General features: G+C 48.0%; 1 protein-coding gene across 1 annotated transcript in view; it reads left to right on the forward strand.

Annotated features, from left to right (window-relative positions):
• Nucleotides 1-628: 628 nt before the first annotated feature.
• The window catches only part of BFSP1 (beaded filament structural protein 1), a 40,615-nt gene continuing 28,901 nt past the window's right edge, over nt 629-12,342 (forward strand). Inside the window, exons 1-2 of the mRNA XM_059407898.1 lie at nt 629-1,014; nt 7,111-7,171. Of these exons, the coding sequence (XP_059263881.1) occupies nt 641-1,014; nt 7,111-7,171 (435 nt within the window). The 5' untranslated portion in view covers nt 629-640. The remainder of the gene's footprint in view (nt 1,015-7,110; nt 7,172-12,342) is intronic.

The raw sequence follows: 12,342 nt of genomic DNA on the forward strand, positions 1-12,342 counted from the left end.
GTTTTCCCACAAATATACATAGGTGTTTGTAAGAACTTGCTTGCAGCACCCATCAGAGTTTTGTTGGAATGGGCCATTTATTTTGCATCCGTGGTTGAGAATCCCTAACAAAAGGAGGCTTCCTAAATGTCATGTTGTGATTATGCAAAAGAACTGCTTAAGTAAACAGGAAAAAATGGTATTGTTAAAATGGTCTGCAGTTGAGACCTTGAGACTTTGACGAAAAGAGAGGAGACAAAGAGAGAGGTCCTTGGGTTTTTGAGCCAGTCTAAGTTTAACAAGCTCCCTTGGGCTTCCTTCACAATCCCCAGAGGAAGCAGTCCTGCCTCTCTTGTCCTCTTGACCCTCCATTCAATCATAAAGCAACCGGCTTTAACAATCACAGAACAAAAAACCTCATTGCCCAATAAACCTTCCAACCCCTAGGGCTGTACGGTCCGCTAATCCGGCGGACAAAAGCAGGCCCGCTGCTCTTTTATTCTTCCAGAGGCTGGGCCCAGTGTTGAGCTCAACCCATGATCAGCTCTGGAACGTCCCAGCAGCGTGCCGGGGGCGGCCCCCGATGTTTATTTAGCGGCCCGCCGCCTGGGCGCTCGGCCTCCGGGAGCCGGCTTCGCGCGCGCCCGCCTGCACAGGAGCCATGTACCGGCGCAGCTACGTCTTCCAGACCCGCAAGGAGCAGTACGAGCGCGCCGAAGAGGCGCCGCGCGCCGCCGAGCCCGACAGCCTGGTGGAGGGCCGGCCGGCAGCTCCGGGGCTGGCGGCGCTGCAGGGGCTCGGCGAGCGCGTGGCCGCCCACGTCCAGCGGGCCCGCGCGCTCGAGCAGCGTCACGCCGTTCTCCGACGGCAGCTGGACGCCTTCCAGCGCCTGGGCGAGCTGGCCGGCGCGGAGGACGCCTTGGCTCGCCACGTCGAGGGCAACCGCCAGCGCACCCGGGACCTGGCGGCTGAGCGCACGCGGCTGGAGCGCCAGGGCGCGGAGGCGCAGCGCGCGCTCGACGAGTTCCGCAGCAAGTAAGCGGCGGCCGCGCGCTCGGGAGGCGTGGGATAGGGGTGGAGGTGGAGTGGATGGAAACGGAGGCAGGGCGTGGGTGGACGCCTTGCGACCCAGAACTTCGTCCCCGCAGAGGGCGCGGGCGCGGTGCCTCTCCCTTACCTAGGACCCCTTCCCTTCGCAGTTTGGCACTTCGCGGTTTCATTTACTTGTAATACGCTTTAAAATTTAGGTCAAATTTACATGCAATAAAATGCACAGTTTGGGGGGGCGCCTGGCGCTCAATTGGTAGAGTGTGCCACTCTTGATCTCGGGGTTGTAAGTGCGGGCCCCGCCTTGGGCGTAGAGATTACATAAAAAAATCTTTTCTAAAAAATACACAGGTGTTGGAGCCTGCTTCCTCCCCTCTCGCTCTGCCTGCCTCTCTGCCTACTTGTGATCTCTGTCTGTCAAATAAATAAATAAAATCTTAAAAAAGAAATACACAGGTGTTAAGTGCATAGTTCAATAAGTTTTGACAATGTAGCCATGTAGCTATCCAAACAAGCAGGGTATTTCCACCGCCCCAGAAAGTTCCCTTCTGTCCTTTCCCAGTCACCTTGCACCCCTCCCCCACAAAAAACCCGGAGGCACCCAGTGTTCTGATTACTGTCACCATAGATTAATTTCGCGTGTTCTGGAATTTCACAAAAGTGGAATCTTACAGATGGGGGTAATATGTCTGGATCCTTTTGCTCAGCACAGTGTTTTTGAGATGTATCCATGTTATTTGGTCCTCACAGCCTTATCCTGGAATAGAGGGTACTGCATTTGTTTTGCAGGTGAGGAAACAAAGGCTTAGACAGTGTCAAAATTTGGGGCAAGGTCACTTAGCTAGTGCATTGCTACACCGGGATGGAATTCGGGTCCTGGGCATGTGAAGTCTTAATCATCTTTACTGCATCATAGCTGATACCTGGACATTATTTCAACGTGTATATGCTCCGGAATCTTGCTACCTGAAGTGTGGTCGGTGGACTGGCAACATTGCCATCACCCAGGAGATGGTTAGAGATGGAGTTAAGCTTGAAGTTTCAGAAGCCTTGGTCCAGAGCCGACTGAGTAAGATGATAAGATCACCGGAGGAATTGTTAAAAAGAAGAAAGGATGCAATTTGCCAGCATTTTGCCACCGCCCTCCCAGGTTAAATGCACGTGCTCTTTTATTCTGTAGGGGCACTTCAAGGAATTCATTTTTAGATGCTCCAGCAGGTGTAAAATGGCATGCCCTCATCGAAGTGTGATCTGAGATAGCAAAAGTGTGGAATGAACCTAAATGCCTATTTGTAGGTAGATAGGTTATCAAATTATGCTTCATTTATGCAATGGAATGCCACGCAGTTGTAAAACAAGGGAATAGTGCGTTACTGTCATTTGCTTTAAAAAGAAGAGGGAGAAGAGTATACTTTTTTGTTGCATAAGGAAAAAGAGAACACAAGCAGATGTGCGCAAAAACCTAGTGAGACTGGTTTCATGGGGAGGACCAGGGAGTGGGAACTGGGGCAGGGGAGCAGGGGAGACTTTTAATGGAACAGTTTTTTTTTTTTTAATGTAATTTAAAAAATGCGTCTAACCATGGAAGAGATTTATTCATTTAGGAGTTATTTTAACTTAAAAAGTTAAATTAATTTAAAAATACAAATGTCCAGGCCCAATCCTGTACCCCAGGAGAGGCCCAGAAATGTTAAGTTTTATGAGCTCACTGGTAATTTCAGTGAAAACTCAGGTTTGGGGACTCCTGGTCTAGGGTACCCAGAGGGTCTTTTCCAAACGTGCTGTATGTCTGAGTCCCACATTCTTTTTTTTTTTTTTTTTTTTTTTTTTTTTGTGTGGCCCCCTCTGGGGGAGGGGGCGGGCTTGGGGACGCGCGCCCAGGCAGGCAGGGGCGGAGAGAGAAGCAGGGTTCCTGCCAAGCAGAAAGCCCCATGCGGGGCCCGATCCCAGGACCCTGAGATCATGACCTGAGCCAAAGGCAGAGGCTTAACCTACTGAGCCACCCAGGCGCCCCATGAGTCCCACATTCTTAAGCTGAATGGTGGGTCGGTTATTCAACGAAGTGTACTGAGCATGTTTATCAGATCATGCTCATTGATTTCATTCCTTTTCTTTCTAAGATTTATTTATTTGAGAGAAAGAGAGAGCATGAGCGGAGGGGGAGAGGAGGCGGCAAGGGCAGAGGGAGAGGGAGAAGCAAGCTTCCTGCTGAGCAGGGTGCCTGATGCAGGACTGCATTCCAGGACCCTGGGATCATGACCTGAGCTGAGGGCAGATGCCTAACTGACTGAGCTACCCAGGTGGCCCTCGCTGATTTCATTCCTATCAGTCCTGTTTTCGGGTTTGATCCATAGAAACAGATTTGGAGCTGGACGAAGGGATCTGGAAATCCACCTGTTAGAGCCCCTGATGGGAAAATTGAGGCTTCAGGAGGGCCAGTGGGTGGCCGGACTTAAATCTGGGTTTTCTCACCCTCTACTTTTTAGAACACTGTGTCTTGGAGAGGATCCATTCTTGGATTCCTGGAGAGCGAGACCCAAGATAGGTTCTCATTCAAACGAAATGCATGTTTTCTATAGCAAAGGGAAGCGTACACTGGTTCATACACCCAGGGCAGCTCCATGGGCCAGCAGGAAACCCTGGATCCCCACATGGTCTTTACCTAATCATGAGGCCCCCGTCTGCTGTGATTTGTCTGGGTGGTCATGACTCCCTTGAGCCCCTCATTGAAGGAATGGCCATTTGAATTTTCCTGGTCTTTTCCTGATTTCACTTGGTTCTGAGTTAGGTGTCCATCATGGAGTTGTCCCTTCTGGCTCTGTGATTGATTAAATAATTCTTATTAATTTATTCCCTTCCATTGCCCCCTTGAAAATACTTTGATATTCTGACTGAGGTATTGGGATTTGAAAATGATTATAAAAATCATATCCACTCACAGGAATGAGTACACACACACCAAGTGTGGTTTTACATCCCAGAGGTGAGCTGATGGCTAGCCAAAGCCAGGTGAAAATAATGCAGAAGTGGGAAGGTATATGCAGTCTTGGTAAGCCCATTCTCTACTTGGATAGTTGAATAATTTCAAAGTCAGGTTTCCAGCACATCAGACAAAGACTAAAGAAAACAAGAATGAGGGGCGCCTGGGTGGCTCAGTGGGTTAAGCCTTTGGCTCAGGTCATGATCTCAGGGTCCTGGGATCGAGTCCCGCATCGGGCTCTCTGCTCAGCAGGGAGCCTGCTTCCCCCCCCCTCTCTCTCTGCCTGCCTCTCCATCTACTTGTGATTTCTCTCTGTCAAATAAATAAACAAAATCTTAAAAAAAAAAAAAAAGAAAGAAAACAAGAATGAAATAAAAACAAACGGAACTATCAAAATACATTGATGCCTACAGTCAATTGTCCAAATTGCTAAAAAACAATTAGATAATTGAAGGCAAAGTGTTTTTTTTCACTTTATGCATTCATATATATATGCACTTGTGTGAAAAAAAAATATATATGAGTTTATCGTGAAGTCTTCATAATAAAGTCACTTTAATATCTAGACTTTACAGCATGAACGTACCCACGATAACATGTTATTGCATTTATCCAACATGTTTTTAAGCTACAGAAATTTTTCGATGTTTCTAGGAGGAAAGCAGAATGGGAAAATTTGGATTTTGTTAACAGTTTATTCTCAAATCTAATTACCCATTAAAAAGTAATTTCTGGCTCCTTTAGAGCCACACACAAAAGAACCTGCGGAGTGCGACAGTAGGAAGTGTGAAGCCTGTACAGATGCGCTTTGCCTCCTGGTACAGCTGAGTGTCTTCGGTGGCTTTAGAGCTGGAGTGTGCACAGTGCACATATTCCTAACTGTTCTTCCCTGAAGTTAGGACTCTCTCGTTCTGCGGACACAGCAGCAGGGGTTCCCAGCATCACTTTAAGTACTTGATTTGAGTCCATGGCAGGGGTGTGCAAGGGTCCTGAAAGCTAGGCTCTGTGGGTTGGGAGGAGTGCTAATTAGGATTAGTTTCAACCACAAAGGGCATAAACTCCAAAGTGACATTGGCTTATCCAGGATGGATTTCTCTCTGGTGTCAGGTCTGGTTTTACAGCTCAGCATACCACTCTGTAGTATTTGAGGCTCAGAAGGCTCTGCCTGTGCTTCAGGGAAGCAGCATTTGTTTCAGGTGCAGGATGGAGGAAAGGATACAGAAGGACACACCTACATCATCTCCTATCAAAGATATTTGGAGACTGCTTGCAAACTTATGCTTACATCCTGCTGGTGAAGACTTAGTCACATGGGCACACCCAGCTGCAAGGGAGGCTGGGAAATGTAGTTTCCTCTTTAGGCAGCCCTGTGCCCACCAAACATCAAGGGCTGTGACTCCTGGAAGAAGGCCGGGATGGATATTGGGGACTGCTTACAGGGAACAAGGGGGGAGTCATTTGGGAAAGGGCCTTCTGTCTTTCTTTTCTTTCTTTCTTTTTTTTTTTTTTTTAAGATTTTATTTATTTATTTGACAGACAGAGGGCACAAGTCAGCAGAGAGGCAGGCAGAGAGAGATGAGGAAGCAGACTCCCTGCTGAGCAGAGAGCCCAATATGGGGCTCGATCCCAGGACACTGGGATCATGACCTGAGCTGAAGGCAGAGACTTTAACCCACTGAGCCACCCAGGCGCCCCAAGCCTTGTCTTTCTTAAGGGGATAAAACTCCCCCTAGAGGGAAACTCTCTGAACAGAATGATTTCTGGGGTTTCTCTCCCTCCTTGATCCCTATCATTTTCTATAAGTCCAGGGAAGAAGATGACTAGGAGGAAAGCTACACACATTCCTAGTATCTGTTGCTTTATCAATTTTGCGTATGTTTAAATCTGGGGGGGATCTCTCTGCTCTACCTAGGCAGCGTGGTGTGGCTACCAGGGGCACAGTTTTTGGTGTCAGAGTCCAGTGTGAGTCCTGACTCCAGCTTTCTTTTAGTTTGGAGTCTTCCAGGAGCGGTGCCTGATCAAAGAGTTTGAGGGCTAGTAGCTTATTTGGAAGTTGACCTCAAGAAGAAAGTTTGGGGGCGCCTGGGTAGCTGAGTGGGTTAAGCTGCTGCCTTCGACTCAGGTCATGATCTCAGGGTCTAGGGATCGAGTTCTGCATTGGGCTCTCTGCTCAGCAGGGAGCCTGCTTCCCTCTCTCTCTCTCTCTGCCTGCCTCTCTCTACTTGTGATCTCTCTCTGTCAAATAAACAAATAAAATATTAAAAAAAAAAAAGAAGAAGAAAGTTTCGGGAGTGAGGACTGGAGGCAGGAGGGGAAGGCAGAAAACACCGAGTGCATTATCCAACAGGTTAACATCATGGGCTCCTGGAGCTAGCCTGCCAGGTGGAGAAACCCTTCAGCTGTCCTAGCTGAGGGCGAAGGAACCGCGGTATTTATGTACCCACTCACCTTCTGTCAGAGGTTGAGGACTGCCCCAGGGGCACAGACACTGGCCTGTCCAGCCCGCCCTGCCCACTGGCCCAGAGCAGGGCTTTGGTGTGTAGGGGTGAGGACACAGAGGTGGGGAAGAAGTGTTTGGAACAGCTGCTTGGAGGTCAAGGGCCATTTTCCATCTTTCACGTGGAAAACAATGATAACTGCTCTCTTCCAGGGTTTTGTAAGGATTATATGGCATAATCCAGAAAAACTGACACACGCAGGTAAATACAACCATTTAGCCAACTCAAACGAGGTCAGGTTAAGGGTGTTTGTTGTAGGTCATGCAGAGAAGCCTCTGTGCCACTGCTGTGCTTGGGTTACGGGTGTGTGAAGATACAGTTCCTTCAACCTTGAGCTGCCTGGCTGGGGGACTCCTGTCACGTTCACCGTTCCCAGTCACCCCATATGTGGTGGCCACCGCAGCCCTCTGCACATGGGCCAGGCTGTGGAAGAGGTTGGGGAGCCATGGGCTCTGCAGTGCATTAGCTATTATTTTAACCTTGGGGACCTCTCCTTAAAGAGACAGCATAGTACTCATCTCAGATGAAGCTTGACGCTGATTGTGTGATCATCACGTGTGGAATCACGGAAGCTGTCCAACGTTTGCTTATGTGTCCCATTTGCAGGTATGAAAACGAATGTGAGTGTCAACTGCTCCTAAAAGAAATGCTGGAACGGCTTAACAAGGTGAGCTGAGCATGGACTTGAGTTTGAGTCCGGACTTGAGTTTGAGAATGGAACTTAGTGGCTGAAATGACTAGCACACACCTCCTCTCTGTGTCCTTTTAGGATTCACCTATTTCTTTTTCTGTCATTCTCTTTCTTGATTCCTAATTTTCAACTACATCTTTGTGTGAACTCACGCACCCGAGACACCCTGTCCTCTCCCACAACACATGAGGTCTCGCGAGAGAACCCTAGACTGTTAAGCTTCATGGGTTGTGCTAGGCTCTTCAAACATGGCTGCATTCTGGTGACTGGCTGCAGTTGTGCCATTCAGATGTATTGGTGTCAAACCCACCAAACTTAGGAAATTTGCTTTAGGCAGTGGTTACTGGGAGCAAGGATATCTCCACTCCGCTGGCTGAAAGTTTCAAGATTGCTCTTGTGCAAGAGAATTCTCAGAGAACAGAGGAAGAAATTTCTGTTTCTCTTTAAGCTCTCCCTTCTTGGAGCCTGGAGAGTAGCCCTGGGGGGGGGCATCTGGGATTCTTACCTTCTGGCTGGAGACCCTCCTGGAGAGTTCTGGGGGGTTGTCCTTTGCAGGGAATGTCCTTCTTCAGAAGCTCATCATCATCCTAACTGATTGGAGTTTCTGCTTCAGCCAGGGGACCTCGACTCCCAGATGGAATAATTTGGTATCTCAGAGGTTGGACGAAACCAGGGATGGCAAATAGCTGACACTTCAGAGCTCAAATGTCCAAGCAGAAAGACCCAGAGAGATTGTTTCATTGAAATTTTGCTTATTTAGGGTGTGAGGTTCCTTTTCCCCTCTCCCTCCCTTCCACACCCATAATTCTTCATCAGAATTACTGAGCAAACACAGCACCTTTCCCTGCTGTGCCTAGATGTGGCCTTAGGATTCTCCACGTTGAGCTTCAGGCAGCCATTACAGACAGTCCGGGTTGGCTCAGGGTGTTTACCAGTTGCTAGCTTTGTCCAGCCTCTGCTGTCTAGGATTAGTCTGCTAACCAGTAGGAAAGTTAGAACTATAACCCAGGGAAACTGAATTTTGCTTTGTCTGTGTTACCATCCACGTGATGCTTCTGTGCCCTTCTTTGTGTGAGCAAATGATGTATCGCCCGAACAGGACACTGTGTGAAGAAGGGAGGTACTGCCAATAATTACCAAGGTCAACTAACAGGAACTGGGATTGTCTCAGGCCAGCCACCGTGTGAACACCCCAGATAGAAACACAAAGGTTTGGGGTGAGAGTGAGCTTAGGAGAACCTTCAGTGCACAGGCTTGTTGATTGGTCTTGTATTGGGTTGGACTGTGAAGGCCCCAACCCTGTTAAAGGTTGAGCTGGGATTTGGGTGTTGTTAGCATCAGACATCACCCAGCTGTTCTGCTGATACTTACAGGTCATCCCCATTCTCGTTCTGGGTGGGGATCCCCGCTGCCAGATGGGGCTGCCACCTTATCCACAGACTACTGCTTTCAGAGACACAGGTGGCTGGTGACACCCCTCACTTAGGTGTCAGTTAGCCCCTCCCAACACTGCCACATTTTGCTTTGTGAGTATTTGTCCTCACTGCAAGTGGGGCTCTCGCTGGACTGACTTCTAACGTTGTCACTCATGCAGTCCCATCATTGCCACTCTTCAGAGAGGAGGGAGAAAGAGTATGGACCCTCTTTTTAGCTTTGGTGGAAAATAACACTGGGTTTAAAAACAAGCTCCAGCCTTCTGTTGTTGTTCTCTTATTACAAAAGCAATACCTATTCTTGGGTAGAAAAATAAGGTATCAGAGAAAATGCCAGGTAAGGGAAAGGCCTCCCTTTGGTGTGTATTGGGACAGATAGCGTGGGTCATTGGAGTATCTGTCCCATCAGAATATTACAGAAGTTCTGGGGAAAGATGTTACCAGCAGCTCGGGCCAGGGCCAGCGCAGGCCATCAGCACGGCAGGGAAGGACACTTCTGCTCACAAGCGAGTGTCCAGTCCAAAAAGGGAGGGCAGCCTGATAACAGGACCCTTGATGCCGCTGTCGAGTATCTGTGAGACTTTGGGTGAATTGCCTCATCTCTCTGAGGCTTGGCTGCTTCCGTTGCTGAAGTAAGAGCAGTAACAGTGCCCCCACCAAGGAGTGGATGTCTGTCGAAGCGCCCAGTAAGAATGGCGTGACGCGCAGTGTCTGTGACTTGCCTGTCACCATTATTCTTGCAGAGCACTTTATGTGTGGGACGTCAGCTTCATTTCCCCAGAGTGTGGGATTCATGGCCCTGGTGGAGTGAGAGGGGACTTTCGGTGGTGTGTGGAGGAATGAGTTTCTAACAGCTGTGGATTTATTTTTATGATTACCTCTTCTCGATAGCAGGTGACATCGAAAAGTTCCTTTTTGAATGCATATAAGTAAAAATGAATCAATTTGAAGAAAAATAATGGGTGACTAAAAATACAGGTGGTGTGCGGTGGTAGCAGAAATCATGAGCACGGTGTTTGATGCAGGGAGGTGACGATGGCCACACACCAGCCCCGAGCCTTGGCACAGTCTTGTGGTTATTTATTCCATCCTCAGAAACGACCTCGCCCAGCCCCTCTGTTGCCAGTGAGGAGGCTCACGCTGGGGAGGGTCAATGCCTTTCGAGCCCCACACCCCACCCTTGGCAGGTGTGGTCAGGAGTCTTTTGTGTACCTGACTCATTCTCTGCCTCCCGAGGGTACTCAGGGAATCTCTGTCTCTCAGGAGACAGACACAAAGCCAGAGTCTTGGGGTCAAGATGGCGCTTCACACTTGACGTTGGTGCTCCATCCCTATCCTGTGAGGTCACACAGACATGCTGAACACACTAGTGACTTCCTACATGTCTCTGGCCATGGGAACATGCATGATCTGCTGGAGGCACAGTCCAGAAGTGTGGGCGTTAGCACCCCAGGAGCAAACCTCAGCCGCTGAGGGGTGGGAGTAGGTGCCCAGCTGCCCCACAGCTCATAGCAACAGTTCAGAGGTGAGTTCTGCAGTCTCTTAAATGGTCCTCAGCACTACTGAGGTGTGCTCGTCCACAGTGGTAATCTGCCCCTTAGACACCTTCATTGCCTTTGTTCCTTTCCCTGGATCACTTCCTCCCTTCCAGAACTTCTTGGAATAAACAACATGTACCCAGTCCTTGCCTCAGGGGAACTCAAGGGGTTGGCCAGGGGAAGGCTAGATGTTCTCTGTCCATTGAGGTGGTCATGTGAGAAGGTAGAAATGGAAGAATACATTCACGTCTTGTTGGCTGGTCGTAGCTGTGATTTTGGTTCACAGATCTTTGAGGGTCTACCTATATCAGATCAACCTGGTTTTGACTATCAGCTCAGTGTCAGAGCCCCTTTCCTTGGCTCTTGTGGAAGGGATTCATCCCTAGGTATGGCCATGAAAAATGGGGTACAAGAGAAACCATTGACCCAGTCTTTGAACCGTGCTTGGAAAATATCACAGTGTATGTTGACAAGAGGGATTGCTGCTGCTTTCCCCAGACTGTCATCTGTTAATACTGCCCATGTCATTACACCTTCAGAACAGAGCTCTTGTATTCTTAGAAGCCAAAAAAAAAGAAATAATAAAAAAAAAAAAGCCAATGCAAGATAATTCCTCAACATACCACTTACATGCTATGGCTGAAGTTATGCAGATTTTAAGACTTGATGCAGTAAGAATTCTTGATGACTTTTAAGTATCTGGGTTTGGCTAACCTCTAGGACTCATTTTCTATCTATGTATATAAGGTTAGTTGTCCCCATAATGCACAGTGTTGCTTATCTTAAGAAAACTATAAGGAGGCTTTAAGGTTTCTCTCCTTTTTTATTTGAAATCCCCAGAATTTTATTTTTATTTTTTTTTAAGATTTTATTTATTTATTTGACAGACAGAGATCACATGTAGGCAGAGAGGCAGGCAGAGAGAGGAGGAAGCAGGCTCCCTGCTGAGCAGAGAGCCCGATGATCCCAGGACCCTGAGATCCTGATCTGAGCTGAAGGCAGAGGCTTAACCCACTGAGCCACCCAGGTGCCCCAAAATCCCCAGGATTTTAAAATGTTGTATGTTCTAGTCAAATGCTTTGACTTAAAAACAATTTTTTAAGAAGTGCCTGAAGCTGCCTTATGTGCTTTCCCATGTAATTTGTGTATCTTTACTATATCCGGGAAAAGGGCAAGAAGCAAGGGCATTTGGGGAAGAGGCAAGAAGGCTTTGCTTTCCCGGTGACAAGGCTTCATTTGCATAATAACAACTCTGGGGCTGGAGATGACCTTCCCGAACTTTCAGATCTGGAGCAGAGAAAGAGAGGGAACAGGGAAGATTGAGTTCAGGAGGGTTAGGAGTGGAAAAGCTGGAGAACAGAAGGGCAGAGGAAGAACCAGGAGGTGTGCAGAGAGACGGAGGATAAGGCAATGGGAAGCCCAGAACAGAGTTGTAGAAAACTCAGCACCGCGCTCTGGGCCAGCCTTAGCACCCGGAAGGATGCAAACCTACAACTTTGGGGAAGGTTTTTGACATCTGAGGTTGAAGTGTATTTTTAATTAAATGCTAATTAACTAGCTATCTCATTGAACTTGAATACCCACTTGGATGCTGGATTTGAGGCTGGGCAAAGATACAGACAGTTGGGTTTTTAGTGGGATTTCTAGCATCTCTGTAAATGGATTGGCAACTTGATTCTTCAAAGGCATGTTGGACTTTAGTGATTTCTCTAGTCTTTTTCTCAAAAAATGATTTAGGTAAGTGATTCTGAAATCACCGTGTGGACCAGCAGCATGTGGAGGGCATGTTAAAATACAGATTCCTGGGTCCTGACCCCAGAAATCCTGACCCAGTAGGTTTAGGACCTGCCAGATATTTTACTCCCTGCATCATTTTACGTTTCTCGTTATCCCTAGCCACCATTAACCACACTTCGAGAATTGCTGGCCTAGATCGCCAACACATACAAACGTCCGGGTTGGAATGTTTTCTAAAATTAGACTATTGACCCAGAGTCTACATTTGGAAAAAGTCTAGATGCTGCTGCTGGGAGCTTTTTGAAAAAATGCAGCCGACAGCATCCAAAGCATAATAAAAACACAAGCATCCACACATTTCTGAGTTCTGGTGCGAACAAAAGAGAGCACTCCCGATCGAATCCTCCCGGCTACACCAGCAACTGTCCGTTCCAGTGGT

This window comes from Mustela nigripes, chromosome 7, assembly GCF_022355385.1.
Source record: "Mustela nigripes isolate SB6536 chromosome 7, MUSNIG.SB6536, whole genome shotgun sequence".
Classification (NCBI taxonomy): domain Eukaryota; kingdom Metazoa; phylum Chordata; class Mammalia; order Carnivora; family Mustelidae; genus Mustela; species Mustela nigripes.